General features: G+C 40.1%; 1 protein-coding gene across 3 annotated transcripts in view; it reads right to left on the bottom strand.

Moving 5' to 3' along the window:
- Window positions 1-19294, bottom strand: part of kiaa1549lb (KIAA1549-like b) — a 113835-nt gene that overhangs the window by 74195 nt on the left and 20346 nt on the right. For all 3 annotated transcript variants that reach the window (XM_022679495.2, XM_049483529.1, XM_022679497.2), the window contains exon 2: window positions 2171-2548. In XM_022679495.2, coding sequence (XP_022535216.2) covers window positions 2171-2548 — 378 coding nt within the window. The remainder of the gene's footprint in view (window positions 1-2170; window positions 2549-19294) is intronic.

Below are 19294 nucleotides of genomic sequence, written 5' to 3'. Positions count from 1 at the left end.
TTAAAGGCACTGGGAACCCAGCCCCTAGCTCCTCTGGTCTACCAGCGTAAAAATACAGGGTTTGGACAATGAAACTGAATCACCTGTCATTTTAGTGTGGGAAGTTTCATGGCTAAATTAGAGCAGCCTGGTGGCCAATCTTCATTAATTGCACATTGCACCAGTAAGAGCAGAGCGTGAAGGTTCAATTAGCAGGGTAAGAGCACAGTTCTGCTCAAAATATTGCAATGCACACAACATTATTGGTGACATACCAGAGTTCAAAAGAGGACAAATTGTTGGTGCACGTCTTGCTGGTGCATCTGTGACCAAGACAGCAAGTCTTTGTGATGCATCAAGAGCCACGGTATCCAGGGTAATGTCAGCATACCACCAAGAAGGACGAACCACATCCAACAGGATTAACTGTGGACGCTGTAAGAGGAGACTGTCTGAAAGGGCTGTTCACAGCTGCCCAAATCACGGCAGAATTCAATGTGCACCTCAACTCTCCTGTTTCCACCAGAACTGTCCGTCACCACAATAAATTATTGTGGTCTAAAACCAGGTGTTTCAGTTTCATTTCATTCAGTTCAAAATGTAAAACTCATATATTATATAGATATATTACACACAGAGTGATCTATGCGTTTATTTTTTTTTTATTGTTAATGATTATGGCTCACAGCCAATAATGCTTCCCTCTGCTGACAGCTTTTATGAAGATGAGGATTTGATTTTCCAGCAGGACTTGGCACACTGCCCACACTGCCAAACGTACCAATTGGTCTTACTGTATATAATATTCTTGTCACGTCTTAGCCCTGTCTCATGTCTCTCTGTGTTTTCCCCACGTGACCTGTACTCCTCTGTGTCTCCTGTCAGTAGATTTCCACCACGTGTTTCTCATTTGTATCTCCGCCCCTTCCCCAGGTGTTTCCTATTCTAGTGTGTGTCCTGTTTGGTTATATAGCCCTCCTCTGTCACTTGTCCTCCGTCGGTCTTTGCACCTTCCCCTGTTGTTTTGTCTCTCTGTGTTCCATAGCTTCTCTCAGTGTTTCCTTGTCTTCTCTAGCCTTAGTCATTTGTTTCTCGTTTATTTCTTGTTTTCACGTTTATAGTTTAATTCCTTGTTTACTTCTAGTTTCATTTATTTAGTTCACTCCCTAGTTCCTTACTCTGTGTTTTTCTCTGTTTTTGCCTTATATATATACTTAGTCTATTTCCTTGTTTATTTCTTAGTGTTTTACTTCTTGTTGTTTCCTTTGTAAATATATCCCTGCCCTGTTTAGTTTTGTTTATTTCTTGTTTGGTTTTTCTAGTTTCTTGTTTAGCTCCGTGTTCCCTAGCTCCCTGTATATACCCTGCTTGTGTTGATTCCTAGTTTAGCTCCTTGTATATATTCCCTGTTTGTTTATCATTATTATTATCTCTAGTTGGTTTAGTTTATGTTCTTTAGTTTCTCTCGTTTGTTTTGGTTTTGCGGTTATATGTTTATCTATTTTCAGTTATTTAGTTTATTCCCCAGTTCCTTATATATATCTCCCTGTTCTGTGTTTAAGTGTTTACTTGTTTCTTGTTTCTTTGTTTATTTATATTTATTTATTAAATTATTCATTTCGCCATACCTGCACTTGCGTCCGTCTCCTCGTCTCCCTGCCTGGGTATTTCCTGACAATTCTAATTTTCTGAGATACTGATTTTTGGGTTTTCATCAGCTGTAAGCCATAATCATCAACAATAAAATAAATAAATGCTTAAAATAGATCACTCTATGTGTAATACATCTATATAATATATATACATTTTACATTTTAAACTGAGTTACTGCAATAGAAGTCCAAATCATTGTGCAATTTTCTAAACATTGGTTTGATTGGTATTGGCCCTAATCAATGGGTTATTTATTCTGAGGCCCTCCCCTGACTGTGATTTGTCCACACGTCAATGCCTATGGATTGTCTATGCCAATGGATAAAGCAATACAGAATGCTGAAAGAGGCTTTTTTAAGTATACTAAGAACAGCATATTCAACAGTATTTTGGTTTTAATTTGGTTCCTCCTTGTTTAAATTGTAACAAACTGCTGGTTTAACATGCTGATGATGGTGCTGATGCTGACAGTAATTATGATTATTGGTAACTGAAGGTGCTGCTAGTTAGAAAAGCATGCATACTGAATAATCCAAACCTGAGGCAGAGGACTGGTTGCCACCGGGCACCACCGCAGAGGAAGAGGGTGCCTTAAAGGATGCCTCTGCTCTCTGAAAGGGACCATCTGAAGGTGATTGGCTGGTTTCATTATCAATCCTGACTGAGCTTTCCAGAGTAGAGCCTGAATGAAGAGGAGTCTGAGGTTTTTCAGCTGAGTCGGCCAGTAGAGTCAGTATGGAGGAGAATGCTGGTTCCTGTCGGATTCCCTTTGACAGACTGGTAGGATCCGACTGCATGACTGACATGGGATCCTCATCGGTCATGAGTAAGCCAGTTGGACGATGAGGAGAGGTGGCCAGGGTGGCCTGGTCCAGAGAAGACACTGATGATCCAGACGCCTCATAGCTTGAGTCATCTGTGAGAAAGAAAAAGCAATTATTGTTATGGGCATCTTTCTGGTTAAATCTTTACAGTTCATATATGTAAATGATTACAGGTGTGGACTGTTAGACACTGGGTCCTACCACAAGAGGGTGTAAAGTTTAGGGCTGCACGAAATTGGAAAAAATTGACATCGCATTGTTTTTGTTTTCTGCGATATATATCACAATATTACACAATGCAGGACTCTAGACATCACAGGCCCGCCCCCACCCGTTTGCTGTCTCACGACTGGGACGGACTGAGAGTTGAATCAGCGCTTTAGAGTCAGCCAAGCACACAAAACCTGAGAAAAACAGCAAAACAACTATAACTAAGCATTTAAATAGCCTTTTAAAAGGTAAATAAGAGCTTTTTTCTGGGATTAAAAATGCAAATTTAGCTGTAACTGGAAATATCTGCGCAAAACTGTGCGGAACTGAGATGCACAGCTTTGGACAGGCTGTCTGCGGCCATGCAGACTAGTAGCTCTCCAGCCCAGGGGGTTGTTGAACCCAATTGCAGATCAGTTGATCTCAAAGCAGGTAAACCCAACCCAAGAAGAAAGGAAAAAAATAAATAAATAAATAAACACACAGCTCCTCACGCAGGATCAAACCTGTGTCATTAGGGTCACGGCCCAATACACTACCTCTGCCCTGGATATTGAATCGGGACACGGACAGTAAAAAATGCCCTTATAAGGAGAAACGAGAACGGGTGGAAATGAAAGGCATGCCGAGCGCGACAGAGAGACAGGGGAGGCATGTAAACAAAAGCTCGCCAGAGAAGCTTTTTTTCTTTCTTTCATTATGGTTCAGTATAGTTCAAAAACCTCATGGGCCGCATGTTTAGTGCCTATTGCCGACCCCTGCCTTAGAGTTATGCTGTTATGCTGAAAATTCCAACATTTCCTAACCTTTAAAAACGCCTTTATTGTAGTAATTTCTACCTCTGCAGCGTCCTCTTAGGTTAAGCTGTGCTATAGGCGTGGATGATGTTTTTTGTGTACTTTTTGGGTACACGGACACATTACAATATGCAGATCAGTCAATCAATAATAGATTTATACAATTATCATTAGTTTAGATGTAAAGATCAGTGGCAAATAGTGGTTTATTTTGTGTTGTGTTTAAGCCTCACACAGTAGATAACAGATGCCACTGTTTTGACTGGATAAAAAACTAAACTTTTCTTGCACTCAGATTTTATCAAAATAAATTTCAAACATGTGCTTTCATCATGTGTTAAATGTGTTAATCATTTGACAGTTTTCCTATAATTTGATTCAAACAATTGTAATGTGTTGTGATATACTAAATCATCGTATCGCCGAATTTTTACCCATTCACAGCCCGCACCAATACACCTCATTCAAACCTCCAGACAAACAAACTCTAAAACTTTCAGCAGAGAAGAGGACACACATTAAAGTCAGTGTCACCTTCAAACAGAGACAGAGGCAGAGACAGAGGCAGGGATGCTCAGTATCGCGTTTCTGAATCGGAGAGTGTGAGATCGTATGCTGGATGTCTGGGAAGCATCTGGCATCAGTCCATAGTGCCTCCTCTCACCAGTCTGCACACGTCTCTCTGACATGCCCAACAATATCTGGGAGGGACTATGATTCATTTATAAGGATTTGCAGCCTGTACATATAACACATGCACATGCCACTGTTGCTAAGGTATAACAGGCTAATCAAAGCTCAGTTAAAAAGCAGCAGAAAGCGTGGTACCATTCTATCTCCACTATGGCTCTTTAACTATGTGACTCTTTAACTGTGTGAACGGTAAATAATGTCTTCTGTTTATTCCAGGAACTATGAGTCTTCACCATAATCTCTCCATCTTTTTAAAGAACTCACTGGTCACTCCATCAGCAGAAGCACAAAGCCTTGGTGTAGTAATGGATGACCAGTTATCATTCTCGAGCCACTCAGTCATGCAGATTTCTCCTGTAAAAAAAATCAGAAAAATTTGACAGTTTCTCTCTCAGGAAGCCACTCAGGTGCTTGTGCAGTCTCTCTCTCGTCATCTCAAGACTTGAAGATTACTGCAACTCTCTACTGGCTGGTCTTCCACTGAGAGCCACCAAAAACCCACAACTAGTTTAGAATCAGCGGCAGCTCGACTCTTCAATCTACAATCTTCCGAAGTTCAGTCATGTGTCTCCTTTGCTGCTTTCCTTTCACTGGCTTCCTGTTGCCGCCCGCATCAAATTCAAAACCCTGACACTAACCTACAAAGCCAAAAATGAACCAGCTACTTCGTATTTGATGGCACTGATGGTCAAATCCCTGTCTGTACCAAGAGATCTTTTTGAAGAGTTTTTCTAATCTAAAAAAAAAAATAAATCTTCTAGTGTTCTAAACATTATCAAGCTTTGTGTATCTCTTGATTCTAGTCTCTTCAAACTAGCTATGGATGTTTTAAAGTAAATAATGAAGCACTGTTTTAAGTCGCTCTGGATGAGGGCATCTGCTAAATGACTTAAATGTAAATGTAAATATAAATGTAATGTGATTAGGTGCCTAACAATATTGTATAGTAATAAAGGAACCATTTCACCAAATCGGTGCCATTTCTGTCCCCAGGAAATATACTGTGTTTTTAGTGGTGGTGGGGGTGGGGCAGGCAGCAGTCACAGTGTCTATATTAGGGCTGAACCAATAATACTCATTATCACAGCAGGCAGAGGTCAAGACATTGACCAGCAGGTACAATTTAATCACAAAGACCAACAACAAAGCAAAGGTCAGAACAAGAGAAATCCCAATACGAATGGGAACACGGCCCAGAACTCAGCGAAGAAACACAGCCTCAATACAAAGAACACCAAGAATCAGCCTAAAATCTGTTCTTGGGAAAACACTGATAGGTTACTCTCCAAAAAACAAGAATTGAGAATATTAGAAAGCAAAAAAGTGCAGTAAGAGGCACGTTTACAAGAATTCTCACTTTTCCATCAGTAAAACTATTAAACACAAACATTTACTGCAGTACAGGCCAAACGTTTGGACACACCTTTTCATTCAATGTGTTTTCTTTATGTTCATGACTATTTACATTGTAGATTCTCACTGAAGGCATCGAAACTATGAATGAACACATGTGGAGTTTTATGTACTTAACAAAAAATGACCTGTCCTCCACAGTCACTGGACCTGAACCCAATCCAGATGGTTTGGGCTGAGCTGGAGCACAGAGTGAAGAAAGCAAAGTGGCAACAAGTGCTAATAAACACCTCTGGGAACTCCTTCCTTCAAGTTGGAAAACCATTTCAGGTGAGCACCTCTTGAAGCTCATTGAGAGAATGATGCCAAGAGTGTGCAAAGCAGTAATCAGAGCAAAGGGGGGCTATTTTAAAGAATCTAGAATATAAAACATGTTTTTAGTTATTTCAACTTTTTTGTTCAGTACATAAAATTCTACATGTGTTCATTCATAGTTTTGATGCCTTCAGTGAGAATCTACGATGTAAATAGTCATGAAAATAAAGAAAACACATTAAAAAAGAGAAGGTTTGTCCAAACTTTTGGCCTGTACTGTACATATAGAGCACATCATGTGTATCCACGCAGGGAAATCAGTAATGCTAGCTCATTGGACACACTCTCTTTCTCCAACAACTCTTTCGCCTAAACACTGAAAGCGTATTATTACACCTCTCTTAAACTCTGTTCCTTAATTAGCCCATTGGATTCCAAAGGCTCTATTTAATTAGAAGATGCAGAGAAAAGCTCCATTGTTTGCTGAGAGAGGGTCTGACTCATCCTGGAGAAACTAAAGACCAGTCAGCGCTAACTTTGCTGATAATACTTACTTCGATTATAACTAGAGTTCTGAAGAGAAACTCATCTTACGAGACGAGACACAATATTGGGTTTACAATATATACTAGGGCTGTGAATCTTTGGGAATCCCACAATTCGTTTCAGAATCAATTCTTGGGGTCACAATTTGATTTTTTTCCGATTCATTCAAATCGGTTGGATTTATTTTTCTTCATCCTCCATAATTTAGCGGCGCAACAACAAACACCTTAACACGACACTACACGCCTCTCTGTAGCCTAATAGGGAGAGGCAGTAAGAGCAAAAACTCTCGCGACACTCACCTACTGTCCCGCAGAGCTCAGCTACTGTCCCGCGGAGCTCAGCTACTGTCCCGCGGAGCTCAGCTACTGTCACGCGGAGCTTTTTAACTGTCTTGCAGAGTTTATCTACTGTCCTGCGGAGCTCTTTAATAGTTAAAGAGCTCCGCAGGACAGTTAAAGAGTTCCGCAGGACAGTTAAAGAGTTCCACAGGACAGTTAAAGAGCTCCGTGGTACAGTTAAAGAGCTCCGCGCGACAGTAGCTGAGCTCCACGGTACAGTTTAAAAGCCCCACGCAACAGTAACTGCACCCGCAAAAAAAAAAATATATTTTTTTGAAAATGAGAATCGATTCTGAATTCCGATTCGAATACAGAACAGTATGTAGGAACTGTAGCTGGTTTTACTTTAACCCCAACAACCTATATGACTTCACGTGAGTCTCTTCAGAACTTACAACTATTACACAATCTCCTCACCCAGTGAGGGATCTGTATGCAACTGGCAATCCCCCTGAAGTGTTCTATACAGACCTGGCAACCTATGACCGAATCTTAACGTGTTTCCTCCATGTGCGTGTCTGCAATTCAATTTCGCTCTGCAGATTAAAACGCAAATAAAGGACTGTGTGGGTGGTAAAAGTAGACTCTATAATATATATGTGTTTATGTTTTAATAGTGCTGTAAGTTTTATGTGATAATTTCTGAAGATTCTATAGAAAATTACGAAAGTGTTTCTCAACACTGGGCTGGTTAGGTAGGTTAATTATCGCACGTAAGACGTTTTCCAGACCATGTATCGATTGCACAATTTTATGCGTCACTTTTCTGCGTGTGATTTCGTAACAACCATTGTACCATCTAGTGATCACATGAAAACATTACACTCAATTAATTGAAAACAAGATGGCAGGAATTCCAGTCAAAATTTCTACAGGCAGTCGAGACAGAAACAGTCATTTATTTACTGTAGAAAGCTAAAATTTAGTTTTGTCACTAATTGGGTCCCTCTGATTTCAAATGGCAAGGATACTTTTTAAATGTTAAAACAAACGACTGTCCCCATTTTTTGTAAAAAAGTACGTCCTGTTCAAAGATAAAGTTATTTTATATTAATGTTTCACCGATACTGATACCGATACTGGCACTTACACACAGTATCAGTATCGGCAGTGACCATCGGCAACATTTCCGGGTTTGGAATGCGGAAGTTAAAAAATAGCAGGGTAAACAGTGGAGATAGAACGTACAGACAAAATGAAGCAGCATAGCAAGTACTACTGCAGCGTGCATATGTCAATCATTTTCGACTTCAGCCAATCAGATACTAGACTTTTGTTGTCAATGACTTTTTATTACATTTACATTTACATTTACATGTACATTTACGGCATTTAGCTGACGCTCTTATCCAGAGCGACTTACAAGGTTATCCCTATTACAAAGGAGGGCCAATGTAGTGTTAGGAGTCTAACCCAAGGACTGTTATTGGTGTAGCGCAGCATTCAGTCACCAAGACCTGGAATTGAACTCCAGTCTCCCACATGGTAGCTCACTGGCAGGTGGTGGTGGTGTGGTGGTGGTCATTATTATTATTATTATTATTTTTATTATTATTATTATTAGGCCAATCGACAACAGGAGCTCCTTGTCAATCATTTTCTACAGCAGCCAATCATCTTAACAGATCTTTCAAAAAAAGGCGTTTTTTTTTTTGTTTTTTTTTTCATAGCTCTGAAACTTTTGAATGTGCAGTAACTCAACCAGTAAATGGTGTTCTTTCAAGGCTATTATATCTTACTCAGGATAAGACATAAAAAAATACAACATATAAAAGTGGAACACTATAAATATCAGGATTAATAGCCATATATTGAACATTTAAGTCAGAGTTGTTATCTGTATCGGTACTCGGTATCGGCAGATACCTGAAAAGCTGGTATCAATAAGGAAAAAGTGGTATCGGTGCATCCCTATTTTTTATACTTGTTAGACCCTACTAATCCCAAATAGCTATAGGAAATTAATAAATCCTGGCCTCATGAGGTTAATATTGTATGTATAAAAAGCAAGACTAGCTCAAACCAAAGCACTGGAACTTTAACACAGAGACTGCATCCATCTGGCTGTGTGATCTCTCAGCCTTAAAGCTCCTGCCTTTGCATTTATGCTGCTAGAAGACAACGTAGAGTCAGCCTGACTCTGGATGATTGCACTGATCTCACAGCCAGCACTCCTGCGAGTCGGCAATTTCCCCGTCCACTTAATTTGATGCTCTATAAAACGAATCTGGGCAGCGAGTATCGACGCCGAGCTTACTTAATAGAGCTTTGGCCGAGCTCTCCGGTTTGGAGATACGGTGGAGCTGGTCAGATGAAGAGAGCAATCAGAGATGATAGTGTAACTTTATCTAATTTTCTGTCAAAAGGAAGGAGCAGCCAAAAAGCCGATATTGATTCAGGTGCTAAAATCGTCACAGTCCATTACAGGTTACGGCCTCAGGTCTTAGAGCTGGATTTCTAAAGCAGACTTGGCTATTAGAGATTCAACAAATGCTGCGATCTGAGTGTGTTTTAGAGAGTCTGTCAATACTCAGTTTCTGCAACACTGTAAAAAAAACAAAAAAAAAAACATCAGAGATCATCACCAGAGTTCGATTCTTGGAAACACAGCAGCTGTAATACCAGGGTAGTAGCTACAGGGAGCTAAACGCACATACATATACACTATATTGTCACGTCTGGTGCTGTTAGCTCCTCTGTCCCTTCCACACCCAGCTCTAACGGAGGTTCTCAGGTCAACAACTACATTACCCAGAATGCACCACCTGCTGACATCACGCACTCACCTGATCACGTGACACCTCACCTGCTTCCTCCAGGAAGCCCCGAATACTGATTACTGGCACTATAAAAGAGCACACCACACAAACACCCACGCCGCGTATTGTAGGTTCTCCTCTTTACAAAGCGTTACTTTATCTCTTGTCTCAGTTTATCTTGTGTATGACCTTGCTTTTGTTTTCTCGACGCCGATTATTGCCTTTGCCTCTGATATTGGATTGCTTGTGTATTACCTGGACTGTGTTTTCACTACTGCCTCTTGGATTACCTCTGACATTGGATCTCTCGTGTATGAACTCTGGACTGTCTCTCGTTTATGGTATGGTTTTGTCTTCATTGCTCTGGTTATTGGTGATTACCCATTTTTCTGTATCGACTACGTCTTACATCTGTTTATTTTATAATAAACACTTTTTTATCAGTATCTGCACGTGTCTGCATTCTGTGCTCACCATATTGCCAAAAGTATTCATTTGACTGCATTACTTTTGGTGATAGAAGGCTTTTATGGAGCTTCTGGGCCATAAAAACCCATTCTACTCTACTGTTCTTCAGCTAATCTAAAGGCCACATGAAGTTTGGAGGAGGTGTGTAGTGATGTAGTGACTCTGCAGATAGTTGGTGACCTCCGCAAATTTGGCTCTCCAGCATCCGCTTACCTTCCTCTTTTATTTTACGCTGTTAGAGTGAGTTACTGTTGTTCCCAGTCGCTTCCACTGTGTTATAATATCACTGACAGTTGGCTGTGGAATATTTAGTAGCGAGGAATAGGGCTGCACTACATTGAAAAAATGTAACTTTGCAAATGTAAATTTTTTGAAGATATATATCGGATTATTAAACAATGCAGGGGCCATGACGTCACCAGCTCCGCCCCCGCCTGCACGCTGTCTCTTGTCTGGACCAATCAAGAACAGCGCAATCAGAGTCAGCGCAGAGCTCTCAAACAAAACAGCAAAACGACAGTAATTGGATCTTTAATCGAACATATAAATGTCTTTTTAAAAGTTAAATAAGAGCTGTAACTGGAAATATCTGCACAAAACTGTGGTGGACTAAGGTGCACAGCTTTCGACACGTGCGTTTACAAGCATTTTAGCCCATTCCCCTTCATCATGTTGTTATGTTGGTGGGCTTCCACCCATATATGTCTTGCTTTAGCTCCTTCCACTACATTTGGCCATTCTTTGGTAGAATAGCTTGTGTGCGTAGGGTCGTTGTCCTGCTGCATGACCCACTTTCTCTTGAGATTCAACTTTTGCCTGGCTCACACTACAGGAGTTTTAACATCTTAACCGACTCACACATGATGTCTTTAATCATTCTAATTTATAACAGCCCCTCTTCCCGCCACACACACACACTACAACATCTGCCCTGAATAAAACAGCACACACTTTAAGATTTTACATGCTTATCTGACACTTCCCATCCTCAAAACCTTTAAGGAGTGTCTCACAAACTGGATGCAATCAATAGGCAGATGACAGCTAAACTATTGCTAGGCTAGTTTTGATGTTTTCCACTCAGAATATCTAAGAAAAAGTAAAGGGATATGAATAAAAGCAAGGTTGGAAAGAAAGAGTCAACAGAGCTTATACATATTGTAACACAGGCTGGAGGTGAATGCACACATACATATTGTGATATACGAATGTGGGTGAAGAGTGGTTCAGCCCCACGCCATGAGGCACAGCCCCTGTCTGCCCCAGCTGGCCTGCATTGGACTAATTGAGCAGCCAATTGGAACTGGCATAAAAATCCCTGCCTGGTGAGGAGAACAAACCCAAAACTGTGAAGCTATGCGACTAGAGCCTCACTGGGCTGTTATTATGTTCTTTTGAGTTTGTTTGGGTGTGGTGGACGGCATTTTTTTTATAACTAAGTATATGTTTGAGTATATACACCCTGTATGGCCTTTCGGCTCAGCTCAGAGTCTTTGAGTCATTTACCACCAAAGAATTGGCTTTACTCCACACTACAGGATACTGAGCTGTAAATATTACACGTTTTATATATACGATTCACGTTCGGGGCAGCTCGACTGCTCTGTGTGAAGATCAGAGGACTAAAGATCAGAATATAGACAGCACACACTACAGGATCATCTGGAAAGATCATCACTTACCATCATTGTAAAGAAGAGCAAATCTACCTCAAAAACAGACAAAACCTGACACTTTACTGGATTGCTTCAAATGCTACTTAAATGGACAACCTTTCTCCAACAACTCGCCTAAACACTGAAGCTACTCAGAAACGAAAGCGTATCATTACACCCCTCTTAAACTCTGTTCCTTAATTAGCCCATTTGATTCCAAAGGCTGCATTTAATTTGCACACACACACACACAGTGAACACTAGGATCTTAGCTCTATTGTTTTCTCAGAGTCTGACTCATCCTGGAGAAACTAAAGAATATTAAAACTTTCCATTCTCTCAGGAAAAGACATTGGAAAAACTGTAACTAAGGTTTGGTACTTTTAAAAAGTATGCCTTCAGAGTATAACACTAGTTCAGGGACTTATATTTGTAGTATATGTATGTAGGTCAGCAACATTTTTTTCTTATCATAATCTTAACCTTAAAACACATATTAAATATATAAAACTCTAGTCATGCATATAACAGTGGTTCTATGATGCTACTCTGTAACTCTGTAACAGACAGGCTTTTATACACAAAGAAAATTACTAAAACAGCTAGAGCTGGGCGATAAATTGATATTATCAATTAGTTTGAATTTACAGTTAAAGACGATGTGTTTTTATAAAAATAATTTTGTTCTCAGTTTAAACTTCCGCTACTTATGCACCCTTTGGGCTCCCATAGTTCAGAGTGACCCTATTCCCATGCACTTGCCACAAAAATCAGAGCGATTAAGGGGGGAAGTCAGAGCTTTTTTGAATTAGTTTGGATGTAGGCCAAACAAGTCCTCACTGTAAGATGTGGAGAAAAAAATGATTAAAATTGAAAATCAATTTTTTAGGCCATATAGCCCAGCTCTATTAACAGCTCTAACAATTCTAACATTCTGGGGATGACGAGCATGAGAAAGCGAGCTGATTGGCTGAGTGATAGAAACAGATGCATGATGGGGGTTGTAGTCTTGAAGTGGAGATTGTCCATTGAGAGAAACAGCGGAGTCCGGGTTTGGGACTACACAGTCTGTATTAGGCCTACAGGCCTAAAGTTTGGACATACCTTCTCATTCAATGCGTTTTCTTTATTTTCATGACTATTTACATTGTAGATTCTCACTGAAGGCATCAAAAATATGAATGAACACATGTGGAGTTTTATACTTAACAAAAAATGACCTCGGCTTCACAGTCACCAGACTTGAACCCAAGTGGAACTTGGACCACAGAGTGAAGAAGGCAAAGGGGCAACAAGTGCTAAACACCTCTGGGAACTCCTTCAAGACTGTTGAAAAACCATTTCAGGTGACCACATCTTGAAGCTCATTGAGAGAATGATGCCAAGAGTGTGCAAAGCAGTAATCAGAGCAAAGGGTGGCTAATTTGAAGAAACTAGAATATAAAAAAAAAAAAAATGTTATTTTGTCTTTTTTTTGTTAGATACATAAAACTCCACATGTGTTCATTTATAGTTTTGATGCCTTCAGTGAGAATCTACAATGTAAATAGTCATGAAAATAAAGAAAACGTATTAACAAAAGAGAAGGTGTGTCCAAACTTTTGGTCCTGTACTGTAGATAATGCAGTCGCAAGTAGGCCTGATAACCAAATTTTCAGGACGATATATTGTCTCAGAAATTATTGCGATAAACAATAATATTGTCATTAAAAAGCGCCACTATAGAATTGTTTTTTTTTCTGCTTCTGGCTGTTATTTACATTGGGAAAATGATCACGGTTAAAAAAAATTGTATGATAAGTCGATAACACAATTATCGCGACAGACCTAGTCGCAAGCATAATGGTACTCGTCCTCTATCACGTAAGCCTTGAAAAAGTATAGAACTATTTATAGATTTATAGAACTATACATTTAAAATCATAAAATCTTATGATGAACTTATGATTGTGTACTTCTGTAGCTTCATTTGAATAATAAATAAGTCACAGACACGCTCACAGAGTGAGCCTAGAGTTCCAGCATGGCGACGTGTTGAAGAAAAAAGCTAGTGTGCATGTCCTATAAGCTGCTGACATGTGGCATGTGAGGGGGAATTGGGTTTCAGTACAGCACTGGTTCCTTTTTTCTTCTTCTATTGTTTAACTTCCTGTAATTGGCAAGAAAATTCTAACCACCTAGATGAGAGCACCCTTTCACACTGCAAACAAACCAGACCATGGGTCAGTAGATTTAGACCAAGATTACCCCTTTTGGTCCAACCAGATTTTGGTTCTTCGTTCAGGAAAGTGGTAAGTAGCACCTTTCAAACCTGCTAAAGACTGAAAATCTGAAAGTACCCTAATAATTTTAGAGTAAAGAATAAAGAGCATGAGTTACAGCAGCTTCAGCTTCAGCTGCTGCATGTGAGCACACACACACACACACACACAGATGCAAGCACACCGGGGAGATGAAAAAGTGTGTCAGTTCCCACTAAGCAAAGAATGGGACAAAGGGACACTCTGACCTTCGCTGTTTCCAGTAAGTCTTTGTAGTAAACCTCTGGCCAGAAGCTGAGAGCACTGAATAACACTGTATATCACACTGTATAACACACTGTATAACACACTGTATAACACACTGCACACTCTCCTCTACTGTTATCCCAACACCTCCGACCTCCCTCGTCCTCTATTCCACTCTACCCACATCACACACTCAGTAGAGAGAGGAGACACACATTTATATAACCTACTATAGGAACTATTTAAGGAAAACTCTGCTGTGAGCCAGAGCAGGTGCTGCTACCTCAGTATGGCATCCCAGGATTCCATGTTCAGATTCAGTCATAGGTCTGCAGTGGAACAGTTTTTAATAGGGATGACCTGAGCTAATGGACTGGATGTAATTTCAGACAAAATGTATGTATACAGAATATTATAAAACCTGATGTTGTATACAATCTTTTATACAACTCAAAGTTCCTGCAAAGTTTTGGCAGGTACTTTTAGTTTTGGCAGTGTGGGCAGTGTGCCACGTCCTGCTGGAAAATGAAATCTGCAGCTCCAAAAAAAAGTTAGCAGCAGAGGGAAGCATGAAGTGCTGCTGTAAGATTTTGTGGGAAAGCAAAACTGCACTGACTTTAGACTTGATAATAAAACACAGTGGATCAACACCAGCAGATGACACGTCTCTCCTCTAAACCATCACTGATCATCAGTAAATTTTACATTTCATTTGTAAATCAAGGGAACAGAGTCTGGAGGAAGAGTGGAGAGACACACAGTTCAAACTGCTTGAGGTCTAGTGTGAAGTTTCCACCAATCAGTGATGGTTTGGAGAGACCAAAGTCAGTCTAATCCTAGTCAAAATGGGTTTGCAATGCGTGCAACTAAACGTATCTACAGAATAGGGTGTCTTCAAACATTTGGCTATACTTCCACAATTCATTCACTTTATTAATAAATACTCGCATACTTACAAAACACCAGATGAAGCAGAATTGGTCTATTTTACTAAGAATAGCATGAATTTAATTAGGGGGCATGACATGGAATAATAGTTTATTAATGCTCTCTGATATCACAATATTGATGATATTCATTCGCTCTACTTTTCTTTGCCTTACTCTACCTCACTCTACCTCCTTCTGCCTCACTCTGCCCTGCTTACTTATCTTGTTCTACCCAACTCTACCTTATTCTATGTCACCTTACCACACTCTACCTCATTTCAATTCCCTCTACACAACTCTACCAAGTGTACCTCTCTCCATCCCACTCTATCTCATTTTACCCCACTCGCTCCACCCCACCTCACTCCACATCACTCTATATCTCGTTCTACCCAACTCTACCACACTCTACCTCATTTTACCTCACTCTCTCTGCCCTACCTCACTGTACCTCTTTATTCTCCCCTCTACACAACTCTACCTAGGTATACCTCATTATACCCATTCTACCTCACTTAACCTCATTTTACCTCACTCAACCTTATTTAACTTCATTCTACCTCAGTCAACCTTATTCTACCTCACTTAACCTCATTTTACCTCACTCAACCTTATTTAACTTCATTCTACCTTACTCTACCTCATTCTACCTTACTCTACCTCATTCTACCTCACTCTACCTCATTCTACCTCACTCTACCTCATTCTACCTCACTCTACCTCATTCTTCCTCATTCTACCTCATTCTACCTTACTCTACCTCATTCTACCTCACTCTACCTCATTCTATCTCACTCAACCTCATTCTACCTCACTCTACCTCATTCTATCTCACTCTACCTCACTCAACCTTACTTAACCTCACTCTACTTTATTCTACCTCACTCTACCTCAGTCAACCTTATTCTACCTCACTTAACCTGATTTTACCTCACTCAACCTTACTTAACTTCATTCTACCTTACTCTACCTCATTCTACCTCACTCTACCTCATTCTACCTCATTCTACCTCACTCTACCTCATTCTACCTCATTCTATCTAACTCTACCTCACTCAACCTTACTTAACCTCACTCTACTTAATTCTACCTCACTCTACCTCAGTCAACCTTATTCTTCCTCACTTAACCTCATTTTACCTCACTCTACCTCATTCTACCTAACTTAACCTCATTCTACCTCACTCTACCTCATTCTAACTCACTCTACTTCACTTAACCTCATTCTACCTCATTCTACCTCACTCTACCTCATTCTACCTCACTCTACCTCATTCTACCTCACTCTACCTCATTCTAACTCACTCTACTTCACTTAACCTCATTCTACCTCATTCTACCTCACTCTACCTCATTCTACCTCACTCTACCTCACTTAACCTCATTCTACCTCACTCTACCTCATTCTACCTCACTCTACCTCATTTTAACTCACTTTACTTCACTTAACCTCATTCTCCCTCACTCTACCTCACTCTACTTCACTTAACCTCATTCTACCTCACTCTAATTATATGACTGGAGAGCTCTCTCTGTTGCTGCATGCCGTTAATTTCCGAAATTCAGGTTTACTGTTATTTATGTTATGTTATGTTATCAGATCTCTTTCAATGTGTTTTTTTTTTGTAAATCTCAAATCTTGAAACAATAAAAACAAAGATTAATTGCACAGCCCTAAATTAAAAAATACTGAATTCAACCAGTGTAAGTTTCTTCCTCTCTTAAATGGAATTTGTACTTTTTTAAAGGAAGAAAAGCTTAAATATACTGAACTCAGTAGAGATTTTTCCCTCTCGCATCATCACTCATTCAGAGAGTGTATCAGCGCCTAGCAGAGCACATTCTCTCACACATCCACATCCCCAGCTCCCGCTTCAGCTCCTGAGAGACATGGCCAGAGAACCAGTCTGCAGCCGATCGATGGTTTTCTCGGGCTGCTGAAGGGGTGAAATAAGGGGCTGGCTCAGCTATTTATTAAAAACGGAGCTGTACAGTTCAGCGGCTGCACGCCCCCGAGCCTCTACTGAGTCCCCGGTCTATAGATCATGTGTGTGCTGACCGTCAGAACTGTACAGCATGCGGCCTCCTCTCCTCTTTGACTCCCATAATCAAGCTTTCTGAAAGCAGCCCTGCTAAGGGGGAATGAAGCAGTCTAGCTGACCACAACCGTCCAAATATGTCTGATATATGAATTTAATAAGGTCAGGCTCATCAATCCAGCCCCTCTGAGGGTGACCTACTGAGTGTGACATGTTTTTGGCTTGGCTGCTGCAATATGATGAGATATTGCAGTGCTTCTCTAATGCAGTGCTGTTTAGGTCAGAACCCTTTCTGGTTTAGACTAAAGAATGATATTAAACACAAATAAGATCATATTTTATCATAATATACACACTATCATACAGTACAGCCCAAAAGTTTGGACACACCTTCTCATTCAATGTGTTTTCTTTACTTTCATGATTATTTACATTGTAGATTCTCACTGAAGGCATCAAAACTATGGATGAACACATGTGGAGTTTTATGTACTTCACAAAAAATGACCTGTCCTCCACAGTCACCGGACCTGAACCCAATCCAGATGGTTTGGGGTGAGCTGGACCACAGAGTGAAGAAGGCAAAGGACCAACAAGTGCTAATAAACACCTCTGGGAACTGCTTCCTTCAAGACTGTTGGAAAACCATTTCAGGTGAGCACCTCTTGAAGCTCATTGAGAGAATGATGCCAAGAGTGTGCAAAGCAGTAATCAGAGCAAAGGGGGGCTATTTTGAAGAAACTAGAATATAATATTTTCTTAGTTATTTCACCGAGGTCATTTTTTGTGAAGTACGTAAAACTCCACATGTGTTCATTCATAGTTTTGATGCCTTCAGTGAGAATCTACAATGTAAATAGTCATGAAAATAGAAAACGCTTTGAAAAAGAGAAGATGTGTCCAAACTTTTGGCCTGTACTGTATGTGCACTTATTGGAGATATTAGATTAAAAGAATATAAAAGTTTAATGGGGATATCTGTATAATTGAAAGCTTGAAAAGCACCTAGGTATCCTAGACACAAGATGAGATATGGTGATGAATGGAGGCACGTGTGATGCAGATGGGCCTGTAGATCCTGCACACTTGCAGGTTGCCAAAACTGCCATTCCCGCTGGTCCAATAAATGTTTGGCTGGCACAAAATCTGCCAATAAAACCAATAAAGTGTTAAAAATCTGGTAAAATATATACCAATCCATCAAAGTCATAGCGCACCTGGCTCTTAAAGGGAATGGGAAGTGAAATGCTGATCAATTCAAAGATCAAGATGTATTTTTTGCATCCTCACAACACAGAAGACACACTGAAGCCCTAACTCAAGCTGCACAGTACATGGTTGACAGCTCACCTACAGATTGCTAAAATAGGGCCCTATGTTTTTTTGATGCAGAATATAAAATATAAATATTTTGTTGTGCAAACTGATAAATGCCATTAGTTCTTTTCATCACACAGTGTAACTGCTTGTTTACTGTGCATATCACAATAAAATTCTTCAATTTTCTGCCATTCGCACGAGCATATGCTCCGACACGGATGAATTGCGCAGGCATCTGTGACGGCTGCATAGCCACAGCAGCCTTTTAAACAAGCATAATAGCATTACATCAGTGGGATAAGACTGCAATTAGATTTGCGTTTGCTGGCTCAGTCTGCTGCAGTCCACTCTAAAGGTTAACATCAGGTCAAAAACCGTTACGGCAAGAAATACAGAGCTTTCCCACCTGTCAGAACGGATAAAATTACAAACGACTGTGGCATAACACCACACACAATTCAGCTCGATTCAAATTAAACTACAAACCTGTCCTAAGAGGTTTCTCAATACTGACAAATGTGAAAAAGAAGAGTCATCTGCACTGATGTGTCTCCAGGCGGAAACTCCGGGAGCTCCGGGATATTTTGGAACTAACCAGAGAATTCTGAAGAAACTCAGGTTTTCTCCTTAGGGCAATTCCTGTAAAATATCCATGAGGGATATGAATCATAGAGGATGCATCACTGAGATCCAACACAGAAGGAATGAAATCTGCATTCTGATTTGCAGCAAATAAAAAAAAAAAAGGCAATGCCTCAATTCTGAAAAGCAGAGAAGGCTATAAAACTTTCCACTGTTAGAAATGTCCTTAGAAATGGAGTTAGAAATAACTAAAATTTGGGACTATGCACCATCTTTAACATACAGCTCTGGAAAAAAACATATTGAAAACCTCTGGAATATGAT

The sequence above is a fragment of the Astyanax mexicanus genome, chromosome 9, assembly GCF_023375975.1.
Source record: "Astyanax mexicanus isolate ESR-SI-001 chromosome 9, AstMex3_surface, whole genome shotgun sequence".
NCBI classification, from domain to species: domain Eukaryota; kingdom Metazoa; phylum Chordata; class Actinopteri; order Characiformes; family Acestrorhamphidae; genus Astyanax; species Astyanax mexicanus.
This window is presented reverse-complemented; position numbering and strand designations above follow the sequence as displayed.